Source organism: Lepisosteus platostomus, chromosome 8 (genome assembly GCF_059453375.1).
Source record: "Lepisosteus platostomus isolate fLepPlt1 chromosome 8, fLepPlt1.hap1, whole genome shotgun sequence".
Taxonomy (NCBI): domain Eukaryota; kingdom Metazoa; phylum Chordata; class Actinopteri; order Semionotiformes; family Lepisosteidae; genus Lepisosteus; species Lepisosteus platostomus.
Genome location: NC_142618.1, coordinates 21,349,971 through 21,368,656, shown reverse-complemented (window position 1 = coordinate 21,368,656; position 18,686 = coordinate 21,349,971). Strand labels below are relative to the sequence as shown.

The window sequence follows — 18,686 nt, the reverse complement described above, 5'->3', positions numbered from 1 at the left end:
TGACCCTGAATTGGATGAACATAAGTTGCAGATTGGTTGGATGGATGTCAGCTTCTTATCGCTGTTTCCTCAGTGTTACTTGTTGCTGCTGGTTTCAGTAGGAGCCCCGTCTCATACCCTCAAACCCTCTCTTCCAGGAGGAGGTAACTTCATGTACACTTTGGCCAGCGGCTCTCAGGAGAATGGGGTGGCTCGACTGGTGAGCCCAAGCGTGTCAAGCCAAACCACGGAACTCTGCCTGTCCTTCTGGTATCACATGTTCGGATCTCACATTGGCGTCCTGAGAATCAAGCAGAGGAAGCAGACGGCCGAGGGCACGGCCGACGTGCTGCTGTGGACTGTCAGCGGGCACCAGGGCAACCGCTGGAGAGAAGGCCGGGTTGTCATGCCACGTTCGCCTAAGCCCTACCAGGTACTGAGAGAGCACTGCGAGCAAGCATTTGGGTTAAGGGGAAAATAGGATTTTTAAGGTTACCTTCACATTAGGTGTGTACATGTTCACATGTATCAAAAAAACGAGCATGGCAAATTCATGGAAAGCGAGTCTCTTGTCCTTTTCAAAAGCCTCATTGATGCTGAGCTAAAGAGGCCAGGGATAACAGTGAAAGCACAATTTCAACAGAAGATATAAATTCTCTTGCCTTTGGGCTTCTTAGTTCTTAGCTTTGTCTAAGAATCTCTAGTTGAAATAAAGTGCAAAAGGCTCCAGGAAGACAGTTGAGGCAGTGCAGTGAAGAATCCCTGTCAAGGTGTGCTTGCTAAGCATTTGGACTTGTTTCTTTGAGAGAAACAGGAGCTACGTTAAATAATTTCAGTTTCTTTTACATTTACAAGTACATCAACACTTACTCCATCGATCACTTTTATGTATATATACATTTGATATATTTGCACATACTTTTAGGCAACACAGTGTTGCAGTGGTTAGCACTGCTGCCTCATAGGTCTGGTTTGGGCTTCATTTTTGTATGCAGTTTGAAGTTTCCACTGTGTTCATCCAGGTTTGCTTTAGGCCGAACTGTTTCATGTCGAAAACTTGCAGAGCGGGCTGGATTGGCTACTTGAAATTGTCCAGAGCTGCATCCCTCTGTAGTTCTCATAGGGGAAGTAGCTAGGCCCCTCATCTCATTACTCTGCCCCCTCAATTATGCCTTTGGTGCCTCTCTGCCCTACTTCTGAAATCAGGTAATAGATAAAAGAACAGAAGCGGCCTTTTATGTTCACAGAAATCATTAAAGCAAGCAGTTTGCGCATCACCACGCCTACAGCCGAAGTGGTTCCTTCAGCTAATGATTGCTTTTCCAACAGGTTGTGATTGAAGGTGTAGTAGAGAACAAAAGCTGGGGAGACATTGCAGTGGATGATTTAAAGATACTTCAGGACATTGACATGGCTGACTGCAAGGGTGAGTAGCAGAATAAGGCATTGCAGGCCTCAAGCGGAGAAAAACAGAAAACCAGGCATTGTATGTTTCTTAGACTGTTCTAAAATGTATTAAACTCAAACAATGACAAGGGAAAACGGATGAGTGACAGGAACAAAAGAAGAGAAATTGAAATAAGACAAATGCGGTTCGTTCTAACGTTGTTATATACGAAGGAGTTTCATTTTTTTTACAGTATATAATGGATCATCCGCTAAATTAAGTGTCCTTTAATTGCTCATTTTCATTTACAAATGCTGAGCAGAGTATCTTCTTCGTGAATGCCAGTACTACTAAAGATCTTCCTGCTCGACACATTTGGGCTTTGACAACATCAGGGTTTTCTGCAGCTTCAGGGAATCCAATTAGCACTAGCATTGAAGTACCTGGTGTTACAGTAGGTATGCCAGCGTAGGTTCTTATTGACGGCTGTGAAACGAGTCTCCTGTATCTGAAATGACTTTCAATACTGGAAAATCTTCTTACTGTAACTTGTTGCATATTTCCCACTTTTAAGCATGTTTTTTGGGATTTTTTTCAGACCCTAATTTTCCAACAGAGTCTGGAGAACCAGATGATGTCTACAATGAAATTGGTATGCCATTTTCTTTGGTATCTTTTTTTGTGTCTTCTAAATGTAATTGTGTACTATCGTCACTATTCAAAATGGTAATTTTATTTTGAATCACAATTATTTTGTTCTGTTACACCAGCCCAATTTTTGGAATTGCTGGTTGTATGTTTTTTTACGTCTCCGCCCATGGCTTCCTGCCCTGACCCTGACACAGCGGAGGATGAGGAAGTGAAGGCAGGCGCCCCTCACCTGCCTACTTTTGAGCCCCTTGTCTTTTAACTCATCACAGTCCCCACGACACAGTCCCCCTGTGTCGAACACAGCAGATTCAGCAGATCCCTTGAAGGAGAGGCACGTACCCCACAAACCAAACCACAAACCAAGAGACCGTCGTTCTTGAAGACAGTAGAGGGCGCCTTGGCTCACTGTTCCCACCATGTCCCCAGCGCAGCTGAAGCAATGATACATCTCTCCACTGGGCAACCCCAGTCACAGTCAGCTAGTGACGTGACCCAGGTTCGAACTAGTGATACCTGGGTCACAGACTTCAACCTGCGTGCAAGTGCGCGCCTTTACCAAGCTCATTCTTTTCCCCTGTCATTGATAATTCCTAAAGTAAAGTTTTAAAAGTAAACATAATGTGACATAGCGGAGATCTTCTTCATCTCGAGACTCCGCTGGTCACCACTAGAGGGCCCAGAGAGACAAGAAATATGGCTCCACTCTCACCTCCCCGACAGCCGCGTGGGCTTGGAATAATAGCATCATTGCCAGCAGCTGTCCCCTTAATAAAGCAGTTGTATCAGCTCCTCAAGCAGATGTCTCCTCGTGCGTCCCAGAAACATGCCAGTAGCAGCTCAGCTCAGGCACAAACCTTCTCTTCAAAAAAGAGAATAACTTTCATCACCAAAACCTTCATGCTCGCCCTTAAAGTAAAAATAAAAATACAGAAAGAGTGGTTCCCCACCAGTGTTCTATCTCATCCGCGGACACTGAGTAGAAAGTCGGAGAAAAGCACAGAAAAGATGTTCCACGCACTATCACAATAGTTTTGGCATGGCTTATGACTCCTACTTTTTAAGGTAAATCTCTGCCTTAAACGATGAGGGATTTTCAGGCTTGAAATATTCGGATTGAGTAAAAGGTTTAAACAGAAATATGATACTGAGGGCTGTTGGTGTTTGTGAGTTAATTGTTTGCATTTTGTTTCTGTCCCAGTAGAAGACTATACCATGGATCCTGACTCCACTGGGGAACATGAAGACAATAATGGGAATATGCTGAAGACCTTAGATCCCATTCTTATTACTATCATTGCCATGAGCGCCCTTGGAGTCTTTCTGGGAGCCATCTGCGGGGTTGTCCTCTACTGTGCCTGTTCCCACGGCGGAATCTCGGAGAGGAACTTATCCGCCCTGGAGAACTACAATTTTGAACTCGTGGATGGAGTCAAACTAAAGAAAGACAAACTCAACATACAGAATTCCTATTCGGAAGCATGAGTGAAGGCGTGGAGCCTGGACAAGACTTGTAGTTTTTGAGGTGGCAAACAGAAATGCTGGTGGTCTTTCAAAGAGAGAGAAAGGATTGCAGGGTGGTGTGGGACTATGACTGAGCCATGCTTTTCTCAGGAGCTACAGTGAAAGAAACCTATGAGCAGGGGACACTGTGTACAATAATTCAAAATATGTACAGTCAGATTATTATTATTTTTTACTTTTAATTTTTCATTTTAATAATCGGATGCTGGTTTTGAGACCAATTAAGGACGTTTAAAGTATTTATCATTTTTCTGGAAGGAGATTGTTCATTTTAAAGCATAACGCCCTTTACTTTATTTTAAACATGTAAAAACCCAAAATGAACCATACTGACAAATATGTAGTATTGCCCTCCTAGGGGACATACACTGTGTCTCCCCCAGGGCACTGTGCTTGTCAGCCCAGGTATGGTTCCTGCAGTGCCTTTATTACATCTTTGTTGGTTTCTTTTGTTGATTTTGGAGTTTTACATCCCTTTATTTCTAAACACTAGAGCAAAATGACATGAGGTGGGCGAGTCAGAGATAGCTGGCTGGTATTGACAAGACCCACGTGTGTTGTATATAAGGTTAATATATTTTAATGCCCTTTTTAAAAGCTGCAGTATCCCTTTTCCATGGCTGTGTGTTATAGGGAATAATTGTTTGAATACTTGATAAAAATTGTGTTCGTTTTAGGGGTTTTTTTGCTTAATGAAAAAGTGCATCTGTGGATTTTGTGCATCTTGTATTATCTCCCTGACAGTACATTAGGAGTCAGATTGTTAGAGTGCACGATTAAGGATGTGTGTCTTCAGACTAGATGAAATTGAAAACTATTCCAATGATTTATCAGACAGAAAGAATGCCAAACAGCCAACTGCATTATTTTATGAGTTGCACCCAGAAAAATTATTCTGCAATGTGAATCCTGCTAGGGTATCTTCCGATATCAAAACATCTGCGACCACTTTATTTTCCAATTCTTTCTTCAGCCATTATTGACAAATTGTTTCAATTTAAGGTATCTGTGAGCCCAACATATCTACAACAAACTACATCTGGTTCAGGTTAGTTTTATTATGGGGTTGTGTTGCTAGGAAACTACTTGTTTATGTGCCTATTCACAACAGAGAAAAAAAGGTCATTTTTCCATATTCAGTGTTGCTCATGGTAATTCTGAACCCATAGCTGAAAAACCCAGACTGTTTGTGCTCTCATCAATTTTTGTCTCAGTGTATCAAATAATTTGTACCTCCCACAATCTCAGTGTCGTAGGCGAGCTCTATGAAGAAGCGCTGCCAGATTTCATTTTACTGTCACAATGAAGGAGGAGTGAAAAATGTCTGCCAGAAATTCAAAAAAACATTGGCCTGCCTTCACTTCTGATTAGCTATCCAAATGCTAACCCTGCAGTGCCCATTTTGAAAAGTCCAAACATTTCTGGGTTTGGTCAATTGTACAAATTTGGTTGGTTTTGATGTGAGTTTTCGTTTCACAGAAATGTAAAACTTAAGGAAAAGTTAAGAAGAAAGCAGAATAATCTAGCCAAGGATATACTCTTGATAGGAAAATAAATGTAAGTACTGATTGCTGGTAAAAATGTAGGTATGTTCTCTGTTAAAGCCTGTCTTTCGTGTCACATGGTTAACTAAACCTAAAGTGAGTAGAAAGACAAATCTATAATAAATACATACGAGAATAAATCTAACAGATTTAGGTTAAGAAATGGAACATACAGTAGTAGTATTTGTATTAAAAGTGGTATCTTACTACTAGTTTATTCTGTGTGTTTACTAAGGGTCAATAACTTATATTGTTAAGGTAATTTATAGTCAATGCAGGTGTATGAAAAGGACATTTATACCAGACCGTGCATAACTAATACATCAGTGGTAACTCTCAGAGGTTGATTTGCAGAAATGTTCACTGTGACCTAACATATAGTATGTTTTGTCAATGCTGCAGTAAAACAAACATATCCAGAATCTGACAGTCTTTACCTCCACTTACCACATTTTACCCCTGTCTAGTACCCTCACAGTTTCAGTCTTCATTTCTCCAGCCATGAATGTGTTACTTGAAGATGAATGATTATGGTTGGCAAAGAAAATCAATGAACAGGGCAAGAGGTGTTTAAAGTTTTAATTGGAAAATAAATATGGAGCAAATGGTCTGGTTTGTGGATCACATGACACCCCCTTAAGGCCACAATGTACAATGAACAATGTTGTAAAAAACAAAACATAGTTGGTCTCCATTTTTGGTATGCATGTTCTGGAGTATTTGTCAATATAGATTTTCTGTCTCTGTTATTTTCTTGATATCCCCCCATTTAATGAACTGTAAAGGTTTGGTTTATTAACTAGAGAAAAAGGATACTGTAGCCTGAAAGAAAAAGAAACAATGTTGCACTGAAAAATATATTTAAGAAGTTTATGTGTTTATAATATTGATTTGTAAAAACAAAAAACGAAAAAAAAAAACAGTGTTACGATTTTTTTTCTTTTTATATGGTTTCAGATTATGTGATATAATTCTGAAATGTAAAACGAATAAGATGTTTTCATTATTGAAAAAAGGTATACAAATTTCCTATAGTAATGTTTCCATTTTACTGGTATATTATTGCTTTGTTTTGTACTGTCATAAACTTTTGTGCAGATTTTTTTACAAAAAAAAACTTTTATTTTCAATACTGCTTCTGTAATTTTGCTGTTGTAGAAAGAAATAAAAAAACAGCAAGGCCTTAACTTTAAATAACGTTTGTACTCTGACACATTGGACCGTCTCAAGAGTTCACCTGTATCTGTTCTTATTCTTTACTCTGATCTATGACTACTACATTCCAAAGATTCAGCTTAAATAAATGTTTTGTTAAGATGTGGCATTTTTTATTTGCTGTCTTCACTGCTGAACTTGAAGAGCAAATTTGAAATAGGAAGGCAATTCTCAATGCCAGCAGCACAGGGTTTTGACTTTGAAAGCGATATCAACCAAAGACGTGGCTGGCTTCCTCTTCTGTTTCTGTGTAAGTGGATTTTTTCTGACAAAAATGCTCTGGTTTTGAAGACTTGGGTATCGCATTGTTCCTGTCAGAGTTTTATCCTTTCTGTTATCACATTCCCCTTTGGACTGCCAATCATCTTCCTCGAGGAATTTCAAAACCACAAAAACAGTTTGCCAGAATTTTGGAGGAGGAAAAACTCACAAAAGCATCTTCTCACCCCCCGTACAGGATTAACTCTTAAAAACATTGTCTGAATGTGGACATCTTTTGCTGAATTTGGAAGGTTATGGCAAACAATGAAAACGTCGACCAACGCAATGAAGTAAATGTGTACACAAATGAACATTTTCCTCTGGACGGTAACCATTTTACAGTGATGAAATGAGCAGGTGTTGCCCACCAAAATATTTTCCGTTGTATGGTGGATTAGCATAGCATTTCTATAACTACAAACTACTCTGGTAACATAACTAGGGGGTTAAAATAATGGACTTACAGGTGTTTTCTTCTGCAATAATAAATATTTGTTCCAAAACTGCTGGGTTTCTTTTGTATTCTAAACAGGAAATGTTATGACAGACAATAGCTCAACTTCATACTTAACATTTTAATTCTTGTGCCTCTCACATCTTAGATGACAGAATACTCTTCAAAGGCGTAAAAACGGTGGAGTTCATATTCAGAACACTCATGACAATAATCATAAAACTTTTTTTTGTTTAAGAATTTCAATGATGTTGTGAGATACAAACTCCCAATGCTACAAAATAAAAATGTTACTACATCTTAAAATGGCATCCAGAAAAATTTGTGTCACAACTTTTCCTGCTTGTTTTTCATAATGAAGTAACAAATACTGACTTATCATGATGGTGAAAGTTTTAGGAATATGGCCCATAATCATATAAATACAAGTAAGACTATTTAAAACAAACACATATAACTCAAACATAACCTGTTGAGTGCAAATGACTAAAAGGATTTCCCTTCGTTTGTAAGTAACATAGGTGCTAGCACACCACTCATAAAGAACTAGCACATGACATCTGTAATCAAATGTTACATAAATACCTAAATAGGAACATGTTGAATGGCTCATACCAATTTTATCCTCTGTAGTCAGGAGGAGAATCATGCCTCAGAGAAGGAATTATTTATTTGACAATGATGTTTTGGAAAGGTAAAAGCTTTTTTTAAAAAATATATTAAAAGGCATTTTAAAAGCAACAAATGAGTCAAATGAAACCAATAGTATCTGGTGCAGATTTAATGTCCCTGAGTGCCATTGAAACATACTTTTCTTGGCTTCCTCCAGAAAGCTTATCCCAGAACGTGTCTCACCCAGAAAATGGATGATATACTGTAGATATAACCACTTTTTGAGTCTGTCAATAGAGAAATGGGACCTACATTCCTCAAGTGGTATAGCACTGGGAGGGCTGGGACAGGATATTCTCTGTTTTCACGCAACATTAACTCCACCAACTTTCAACCCACTGAATTGGTATTATCAACCTAAGTGACATATTGCTTTTCCAGGCAAGGTCAATGTGGTGTTTTCAATGTAGGACTCAAAGCAGGAAAAATGAATTGCCAGATCCCATTCCTTCTATATTTTTTTGAGGATTCAGGTAAGTTGATACCTACAGTATTTGCTGATTTCCATCCTTGTTTAGAATACAATCGTGGTTACCAAGTTACAAAAAATATATTGCTGTCCGAGACTCCGTACAGAGATGAGTAACCTGTTACTTTCTGGGCTTTAAATGAATCTTCTACACTGAAAGAGCTGAACCTTTTTAGCCTCCAGTTGTGGGAGTGAGAAACAAACTACTGTACCCAGCCATGTTGTTGAAGCCAAAACCTTGACTTGTTTCACAACACGGCTGGATGGGACCCTCAGTCCCATTAGCTGCTGACTGCCAGCCTGGTTAGATGGGCCCAATGGAGTCCTCTCGTTTGAAGCCTCTCTTATGTTTCATTGAATTAATTTCCTTTAAAACGGTTGCACTATACAGCTATGATCCAACTCTGGTGAGAGCATATTAGCAATCTCCTGTAAAATATAAGTTTAGTAAGAGCATTTAGAGAAATAGAGCTGCATTTTTATTTATTTTTTACAAAACAATTGGCAACATATTGCTCCATTTAGATGCATATCACGAAAGTGTGAAATACAGAAATGTAAAACAAGAGGTGGGAGATTGACAATACCATTATTGTTCACCTCAGGGTAAAGAAAAATCTATGGGAGTACTGAACAGATGAAACATACAGTGATATTGCACAAGAAAAAAAAACAACAGCGTCTTTGTTCAGAGGACTGACAGCAAGAAAACACAATACATGAATGGCAATTCTCAGAAATTAAATTTTATTGGCAAGTTATGGAATAAAAGTTTCATTGTTCTGAACAATTCTAGAGATCTGATATTTTCTAATGGAGTAATAAAGCAGTCATGTAAATCATTTACATTAAGGTGTTTGTGTATAAAATGTTAGTTTTTGATTAACATTTGCATCCATAAAATGACTAAACTTCAAAGGACCATGAGACAGGAAACCTTTCAGCCTTCTTGTTTCCACAAGGCTGCTCCCAACCTCCTGGGCTCCTGGGACTCCTCTTCCTTTAATGTGGATAGCGAGCTGTCTCCTTTCATTTCTCACAGTCACTGTGCTCCGACGCCCAGCTGTGCTCTGCAGCTACAGCATTCGTAATTTTGCAAACTGATTTCCATATGCTATTTCTGAAACACAGAAACGTACAGGGAGTTAAATATGACTAAGATATGCAGAAAACATAAAGGAAAAGAGCATTATTTGTGAACCTGAGGGCTAAATACATGTACAAGTACTCAATATCCATGCCATTTTTTAAAATCAATAAATATGTTGAAATCCTTATGGGGAATTAAACACATCCCGACAAAATCTCATTGAGCCTTTTACTATTTGGCGTATTTCAGGTTCATGCCTGTGAGGAAGAGCTTCTGTTTGTGACTGGCTGTGGGGCAGACAGAGAGCACCACAGAGCCAAAAATGTCACTAACAGCAATGCTCATGCCAGACATGGTGTTACCGTGGAAACCACTGTTCACTGTGAGGGGGCAAACACATTACCAAAACCTGTTCCCTTCCATTTCCCTTCCATCCACTCCCAAGGCAGCTGCCAAACCATTATCGTGTGCTGTCCAATGGAAATATCAAATTAAGACCAAAGAATTTCATAGTGGCATCCATTATTTACTGTACAACTTACTTTTTTTAAAAAAAAAAGAACATTGTCTTTACAGAAATGTCAATCAGTTTTTTTTTCTATAGATAAAAATCAATACCATCTATACACACATGCAAAGAGGGCTATATACAGTACTCATAAATATAAAAATGCTGAGACACCTTTAGGTCAAAAGAAATGAATCATTCTCAGCAACACGTATCATGATAAAATGTCCTATAGAAGTCAGTGGAGTGACTACACTAACTCACATGTAAGAAGAAGAACAAGAATTCCTCACACTTATATAGCGCTTTTCTGGACACTCCACTCAAAGTGCCTTGCAGGTAACGGGGACTCCCTTCCACCACCACCAGTGTGCAGCCCCACCTGGATGAGGCAATGGCAGCCATAGTGCACCAGTACGCACACCACACATCAGCTACACATCAAAGTGAAGAAGCCAATTCATAGATGGGGATTATTAGAAGACCACGGTTGGTAAAGGCCAGGGGGAAATTTGGCCAGGACACCGGGGTTATACCCCTAGTCTTTTTGAGAAATGTCCTGGGATTTTTAATGACCAAAGAGAGTCAGGACCTCAGTTTACCATCTCATCCAAAGGACGGCGCCTTTTTTGACACTATAGTGTCCCCCTCACTATACTGGGGCATTAGGAACCACGCAGACCACAGGGTGAGCACCCCCTGCTAACCCCACTAACTCCTCTTCCAGCAGCAACCTTAGCTTTTTCCAGGAGATGTCTTGTCCAACATGTCCATAGAGACAACCAGTGGATACTCGAGCACACATCATTCAGGTGAGGCTCCACCTACAGCCTCAGGAATGAGGAGGTCTGTGCTTGAAAGATGAGCTCTTACTAGTAGCAGAAGGAAGGGCGTCGGTTTGGAAGAGATGTCGAGCCTGTGGAAACACGCTCGGCAGGCCGAGGCCAGACTGAAATAGACTGGTGGTGGAGGGACATGGACCAGATGTTTTAAGGACTATAAGGCCTTTAATAGGAAAGACAGGGTTACACTGTAGCATGTGACTTAGTCTTCACATGTGCCCTGTTGTGCTGAGGACTTCAGTCATACCACCCCTACCTTCCTTTACTGCTACAGGAATTTATTACAATTTATTTTAACAAGACAAAATACCTGTTTTCCTTCCATATCCATGAGGACGGGTTAGATTATGGTATCACCTTTGGCTGGGCTAGCCTGTTACAGTCATTTGTATAATGAATTCCTCCATCCTTGAAAGCCCATGTAAAAGAATAGTAGCTCTACCCATAATATTCAGAGGCGAAAACTGACTACCACAGCATTCTCTCCAGGACTGTACCCTCAGGAGTGTTTCAAAGTCCTCGCAGTTATAAGCCCCATTACTTTCAATATGTTAACAGATGGTATGTTTTGAAGCCATCTGCCAAAGGGATACTGTTCACATATTTACAATTCTCCGCAGAATTAATGAATCAAATAACCTGGGAAGTGTAGTGAAAAAAAAGAAAGAGAGGAACTTATGCTTCATCAACCAGGTGTTTGAAATATGAATCTTTGAAAAACAAAATTAAAAAAAAATCTCAACTTAATCACAAAGCCAAAACAAAATAACTCGTTTTCCCCTCTGGGATTACCGTTTAATGTACCTCTCGGAATTACTTTTCTCGTACTGCAAGTGACTGCCGCATGAGAAAACATCTTTTAAACCTGACTGAAGGATAACGTTGCACGCCGTGAGTCAATCTCAGGTTGCTGCCCGTTTAATTATTTCATTAGCTACTACTTCTCGACAGCTGGGCAAATTATCGCTGAGCAAATATTATCGCTAACGTTTTACGTGTATAAGGTCAGAACAAATTGCTTCTTCGTATAAATTAGTTACTGCTTTAATGTAAATTAAAATGAAACAGTCGTGAACGTGGCTTGTTCTGAATGTGGAGTACATGCATGTTTCTTACTTTTATTTACACGTTGTTAACCACGCATTTATTATATTATAGAATAATCTCTTTTAGAAAAAAAAACGTACAATTCAAAAGTAGGATAGAATTTAATTAACTAAAACAATCAAATATCCTCATTTTGTTTCCGCAATATTCCATTATTATGTGTATGAGACCAACCTGCACGTGAATGTGTAGAAACCTGTACGAGCAGCACATTCATTTGTCCACCGGAGGGCGCTCGTGTAGAGACTGTCCACCTCAATCTTGATTCGTCTGCAGCGTTTCAAACAAAAACGTCAGACGTGCAGCCTAATGTGAAACTTTTCACTTTTCAACCACGAGTAAAAAGAACAGTTCATTTTTAATAAAAAAATTACGTTGCAATGTCAAAGACGAATTTCTTTTTTTTTGTTGTTGTTTTAATGCTGTATTTTTCTGACAACTCAAGGTTCAGGGGAAGCAGCTTCCTGACAGGGCGCTGTTTTTGCACTATTTGTAGTACCAGTACTGCTCATTATGAGTGTCATTGGAGGGTGTGACCCGTTAATGCCATCTTCTTATCTCGGTATCAGAGGAAATGTTGTTTGCATGGCGGTGTGTTGTCGACATAAGTAGTCGAAGACCTACCTTGGGCTATTTCAACCGATACCTGCAGTAGAAATAGGTGGAAATAAAAGCCCAGTCCCAGTCATAATCCAACGTAATTGCTGATACTATCTTTAGTTTCTATTTTGCTTGCTGAAAGTATTGTAACGCATACGGCCATCAGGGTGTGTAAGAGCCGGCTTACCAGAGCGGTGACGTCGCCGCCCTTCCCTGTGATAGCAGGACTACAGCCCCTGGGCTGTGGAGAGATCTCTCTTTGGCTCACCTGTTGAGTGACGCGGGCCCCGGGTTCGAGCCCCCGACGGTGAAGGGCCGACCTAATGCGGCAAGGGCGCCCGCCTGAACCCCCGTTGCGTTACAGTATTATTACAGTGGTCAATACTATGTAATATGACAGTTTAAAACTGATTATTGTTGTTGTTGAGAACAGGAGGGAGTAAAAGATGGGGGACTGGCGAAAGACAGGGCAGAGAAGTTAAAAGAGAGCTCAAAGAGTGGGCAACAACATGTGCTGGCAACCGGCTCCTCATCTGAGATGTCATTAACGCCATCAGACACTCGCTTAACATGTCACGGTTAATTAAAGTGTGGGAGAGTTCACTGCAAATGCATTGAAGCCCAAATTAATAACGCAGTTTTCTGTTTTAAAAAGTCCTAACATGGCACCCTGGTATACCATAGCATGAATGGATGATGAGTGCCAGAAACGCTCTGATTTCATATGAGCCCCATCCTGAGCTCCACATGAACCACGTGACCTGGCCATAATTTCTACTTTTCCTGTTTATATGGTTTACATGCCTTCAGAGCAGCTAAGTATTATGCACTCGCTGCCAAAGAAGTCCAATAGAGTCCTCTTTATTGTTTGTGTCTTTATAGCCGTTGGAATTCTTTCCAGCATAATCTCTTTTTTTAACGAACGAGCACTGACATTTCAGTTATTAATTATCTTGAGTCCGGATAGGTTAAATAGGTTTGGAAAAATAATTTAAAGCTGGCTGCATGGAAAAAATGACACAACATCTATCGCAAAATGTACAGGCTCTTAGTGATGCTATAGATCTTTTTAAATGGTCTGAGCTCCAGTGGAAGACACCGGCTCCAAGAATTAGAGCTGAATCATAGATCACCGGGCTAAATTTCCGAGTCTGAACAGTGCTGTCAAGGGTTTTTCTGTTAAACAGTGAACATGAGCCAAAACAGCTTGCGGTTCTTCATTATGTGTTTCTCTGAGTGTTAAAAAAGTGTGTGTATGGCATTCAAAGAATTACAGTCGTTTTTTTTTGTCCATTTCGGGTACTCAACTATGTTCAACTATGTCATTTCCTTCAGCAAATAAAAAAAAACTGTTCTTTCCTCACATAGAACCATAACAGTGTTTTTATTTTTTATGTTAATAGTTCTTCTGGGCCCAAAAAAGAAAGCTTTCAATCTTAAAAATCTCATTACTTCACATTAACATTAAAGGTTTCAATTACCGGGACAGCAGTGACTGATTAAATATTTTGGTTCATGTTGTGACATGGCCATAAGCCAGTCCTACCCATCATGTTTTGTTTGTTGATTTTCTTCATCAAACATATTAAAAAAAAACTTTAGTTTAACTATATAATTGTGAGAGCGTTTATATTATGAAGAAAAGAGCAAATACAGCAAGACGAATGATGCAACCCTTTCTGTAGGCCTCAGAGAGTCATGAGGAGTCTTCCAGGCAGGCTGCTTGAAGGATTTTCTTCCTTAGGTAAGAAGAAAACAGAATTCCTGCCTGCACCATTCATCTTTCCTTGCTGGTTGATGGAATTATTGCAGTAACAGATGTTTTGTCTGGGACAGCAAAGCTGCCAAAATCAACAAGGCTGTGTTTGCAAAGGAGAAATATGACTTTTATAAAGTACAGTGGGACACCTTGAGCACAAGGCCCAGTATTTGTACTTATTTTTGGTCTTAAGATGTTCTGAGTAGTTATACTCATCCAACATTTAATTTTTATTGCCATATTATTTTGAATTGACTACCTTCTAGTCTGATCTCATCAGATCTTAGAAGAGAAGCAAAGCTGGCCTTGGTCAGTACCAGGATAACAAAACATCCTTACATACTTTATCCAGTACAGGGTCGCAGGGGAGTCGGAGTTTATCAAGCATTGGGGGCAAGGCAGGATACACCCTGGATTTGAACGCCAGTCCACCGCATGGCAAATAACATTTGACTGGAGAGTTATTTTTAAAAAGACACCATTATCCTACTAGACCTTTTAGTACGCACAAAACTGCAGCGGTTTACGCCTCACAAGTCTACTTTTCCGCGTTTACATTCGTTACATTTGAACATAAAAACATATACCATCCCAATGTCGTGTACCAACTGCCCCCATCCCCGAGCTGTCGTTTGAAAACTTTTGGCTGCACTGACTGACCTGATGACAAGGTCACAGACCAGGAAACAAATGATAAGATGTCAAACACAATTCAGATGCAGTTTGCACTGAAAAGTTTAAAGTTCAAAAATAATTTTAAAGAGGAAAAAAACTGTTGAAGGGGAAAAGTATAGAGCGCTGTACAACGTCGGCAGTTTGTTGTACAACATTACAATAAATCACGGAGTTCCTTTGCTCATTTCATCTACCTTTGGTGCAGAACGTGAGTATTGTGTTTAATAAACTACGCCACATAAATAAACACAAATATAATGTATTTAAACAGAATAATTCATTTATTGTATATGTAATTTGTGATGGGTTACAGTTTCGTCAACAGCCGTGCTACATTGTTGACAATAAAGAAATAAGGTAAAGTCAGGTGTCGCCAGCCGTGTGAAAAACACCACACGAGCGGAAGTACTGTACGCGTGTATGAAGCTTTGAAAACCCGATTACAATGTGCATCAAGAGAGAGCTTTTCCCATTTTCTGAAAACTTTTGCAAACTAGAGAACAGTAACCGCTGTTGGCACTGCATGTCGAAATTTAATTAATGGAACATTATTTTTATTACAATCATAAAACGGACGTTGGATTTAAAGAGAATAGGAATTAATACTGAAACCCGCTGAAATCTGCTTTAGCTATTGCACTCCCTGCAGTTTTTTTCAAGAGAAAAAAAAAACATTTCTACATTTCAAAAGCCTAAATTCTGATTTTGTGTATTGCTACAGGAAAAAAAAAACGTTTTGTGCTTCTGAGTAGGTGATTTTGTTTGTTTTAAACAGTCTTTCAGAGTAACATATAAATGCTATAAATAATCCTGTAATTGTAAAGACTTTGAAAATAGTATCAAGCATTCTGTATATTTACTCTCTCAGCCATGGGTGGGGGTGGTTTATACGTCATATTTCAGAAACTGCCCTAACCAAATTTGCAAAATAAACACTGTCAATGGGAAAAAATAACATGACAGGTCTCATACACGTGGTTCCTTTTTTCAACACTTAATACAGTATGTAAAAACTGAACTTTCTCAGAGCATGTGATAGGAAATGAACTAAAAATGGTACATCTGTACCATACCTTTGAGGCTTAGTGAGAAATACTACAGAAAGAGAAGTTGCATTGTTGCCTTAATGGTTGTCTTTGCTGTTAAAAAGCTAAATATCATGTACATACAGTACAGTACATAACATTTGGCCTGTGTTACTAGGAAGTGAACATACAGCAGTTCGGTGTTCTACAGCATTTGTAGTCGAAGGAAATCTTGATCTCAACAGATCTCTACAGATCGTGCTAAACATTTTAGTATCTGCATTTCTGCCATCATTGTAAACAGGCAGTAATTAGAGCCAAGGTCTGCAGTTTCTTTCGTCTTCAGTCATGGAGTATTTGAGCTCCTCCTTGATGATTTTAAGAGCAGAGAGCAATTCATCAGTGGCAAAGCACCAACACAAGAAACGCTGTAGTAAAACATAAAAGCAGTGTGATGCATTTGTGTGAGGAGATGAAAAGAGGCCACTCTCATCACTTTTTATTCGCATCCTGTTTGAATTCAGCGAAGGTTAAAAATCCCATCTCTTCAAAAGAGTTGAATGTTTCCTGTAAGAGTAGAACAGAAAGGGTTTAAACTTACATGTCGGACACAAATGCAACTGAAGCAAAATGCAAACCAACAGCGAGGTTTGCAGATAATTGTGAACAATAAAGCGTTGAGAACAGCGGTGACTCGTTTTGCTTGGAAATAACACATAGTAATCCTGAGAATAAGAGTTTTACTTTCTGCTGTAAAATGACTGCATGAGCCTGTATGAGCCTGCATCACAGTGTGGTATGGCAACTGCAGTACTGCTGACCGCAAAGCCCTACAGCGGGTGGTGAAAACTGCCCAGTCCATCACTGGGGTTGCCCTCCCATCTATCCAGGACATTTATGACAGACGGTGCTTGAGGAAAGCTCTAAGCATTATCAAAGTCTCCACACACCCCAGCTACAGACTGTATGACCCTCTACCATCTGGAAAACGGTACCGGAGCTCTTCCCCTGCACTATCAAACTATTAAACTCCCAGCCTCTCTCACTCTCACCTCACCTCTCACCTATGATCTGAACCTCACAGTGCCTTCTTTCTTACCAAAAACTCAAACACACATTGAAATCTACCTCTACCTTACATGTCAAAAAGCTCACTCCCCATTATTTCTATCCTTTTATTTCATTCTGTTGATGCATGTTTTTGCACATCTGATGTTGTTTTTGCACATTATCTGTTACCGTTTTGTTGTTTTGCACATTGCCTGTTGTTGTTTTGCACACTGCCTGTTCTCTCTGTCTTTCTTTTATTATACAATTGTATTTTTGTTTTTTTCTGAGAGCTAGCTCAATAGCATTTCTTTATACCATATACCTGTATATGAGTATAATGACAATAAACTTGAACTTGAACTTGTTCATTTAGTGACAGACCTTGTCTGTTCTTCACAATTTTATGTTAAATGCCACAACATTCAACTTGAACAAAAGAAAAGAAAAACATTCTCTCTAACCCACAGCCTGCCTCACCAGTTGTGATACCGTCCCTGACACTCACCTCTACTCCACAAGGTAAGCCATAGCCAGTGATGCCAGGAGAGGGAGAACAGAGAGTAGACGCTATGCCAGCATCTTTTTAACTGTTTTGAGACCAGCCATCCAGCTCTTTCCAGAATCATCCTTGACTATGACAGTGGGCACATCTGAAAAAAAAAACTGTTTCCAAAACTCGTCCATATATAATGATGGAAAAAAACGCAGCACCTTCTCCTCCACACTCTGGCCCTCCCGTCTGCGTGGAACAGGCTAAACAGGCTAAAGAGTGACTCATCTGTGAAGAGGTCCTGATGCCACTGCTGAGGAGTCCATCGAAGCCTCTGTCTGGCCCAAGCCAGTCAAGGAGGTGTGAGTGGAGGGGCTCTGAGGTCGCCTTGCTCCAAGTCCAGCAGCATGGAGCCTCACTGGCCTCTCACAAGGAGAGAGTGGAGTGTGCCTTTCACTGATGTTTGCCACCTTACCCTTGACAGAGCTGACAGAAGACATCTTGTCTAGGGAGGCCGTGGGCAGTGTTATGCTGGTAGTTGTATTGTTCAAGCCGACAGGATTGGAGAGAATGTCCTTTAGCACAAACCCACGTACTGTATGATGCAAGTTGTGTACTGCTCCTCAATATGTTGACAAAGGCCTTGAGTCAAGAGTTTTTTTTTTTCCATTCCTGCAACCCACATCTGCAAGTGCTGATTTTCCAACAGGACCAGACCACATAGTGCTCGGACAGCAGTGTTTCTGCTTCAGGAATAAATGTTAAGGTCCATTTTTTTTCTTCTGACTTAAGTCCAATAGACCACCTGTATTTTGATTCGTGAAGGCCATCAACAGCAGACAACCACAGCCAGCCTTCGCAGACTTCCTGCAACTGCAGAGGAGAAGTTGAACCTCCCACACAAGCCTCTCCAGAGACCAATCAGGTCTGTGCCAGGATTGTGTTAGTGTTCATGAAGGTCATACCCGATACCTGCTTTGTCATGTTTTCATTCTCAAAGTGCGTCATGTTTCGTGCTTGACTAGTGGACTAGTCCTTTGATTTCTGTGCTGTCTACCATGTATTTTTTTGTCATATTTTCGTCTGCCCTGAGTCTTGTGCTTCTTTTGTGCATCAGTATGCTTTAAGCCAGTTTCTTGGGTACTTGTTCTTATCCGTTAAGTTTGTTTAAGTGTGACAGTTAAAGTGGAATGAAAATTGTTTAAAATACTGTAGTTGTTGTGATAGAAACAGCAGTCCTTTTGAAAAACATTTCTTCCAGTCTTGTGAATGCAGGAAACAGGTGTTCAGTCTTCACTGTCTCTTCAGTAAGGAAACATATTAATGTGGAGGCCACCATAGGAAATGTATAAAAGCCAGCAAGGAATGTTTTATGTTTAGGATCACC

General features: G+C 39.9%; 1 protein-coding gene and 2 long non-coding RNA genes across 12 annotated transcripts in view; 1 reads left to right on the top strand and 2 right to left on the bottom strand.

The window, feature by feature from the left end:
• The window catches only part of nrp1a (neuropilin 1a), a 64,354-nt gene extending 57,293 nt beyond the window's left edge, over window positions 1-7,061 (top strand). For 8 of the 9 annotated variants that reach the window (XM_088642901.1, XM_088642903.1, XM_088642902.1 and 5 more), the window contains 4 exons: window positions 138-412; window positions 1,309-1,405; window positions 1,965-2,018; window positions 3,216-7,061. In XM_088642901.1, the coding sequence (XP_088499027.1) occupies window positions 138-412; window positions 1,309-1,405; window positions 1,965-2,018; window positions 3,216-3,499 (710 nt within the window). In that variant the 3' untranslated portion in view covers window positions 3,500-7,061. The remainder of the gene's footprint in view (window positions 1-137; window positions 413-1,308; window positions 1,406-1,964; window positions 2,019-3,215) is intronic. The other variant, XM_088642906.1, reaches the window with a different exon arrangement.
• A 1,818-nt stretch (window positions 7,062-8,879) lies between these two features.
• LOC148657081 (uncharacterized) lies at window positions 8,880-12,538 on the bottom strand. Of its 2 annotated transcripts, XR_015941087.1 has the most exons (3): window positions 12,325-12,538; window positions 11,875-11,970; window positions 8,880-9,273 (listed from the first exon to the last, which is right to left on the bottom strand). It is a non-coding gene; the product is annotated as an uncharacterized LOC148657081 (long non-coding RNA). The 2 variants fall into 2 exon arrangements; XR_015941086.1 differs by lacking the exon at window positions 12,325-12,538 and having other exon boundaries at window positions 11,875-12,306.
• Window positions 12,539-14,996: 2,458 nt separating this feature from the next.
• LOC148657080 (uncharacterized) lies at window positions 14,997-18,191 on the bottom strand. Its single transcript, XR_015940867.1, has 2 exons — window positions 17,315-18,191; window positions 14,997-16,326 (listed from the first exon to the last, which is right to left on the bottom strand). It is a non-coding gene; the product is annotated as an uncharacterized LOC148657080 (long non-coding RNA).
• Window positions 18,192-18,686: the final 495 nt, after the last annotated feature.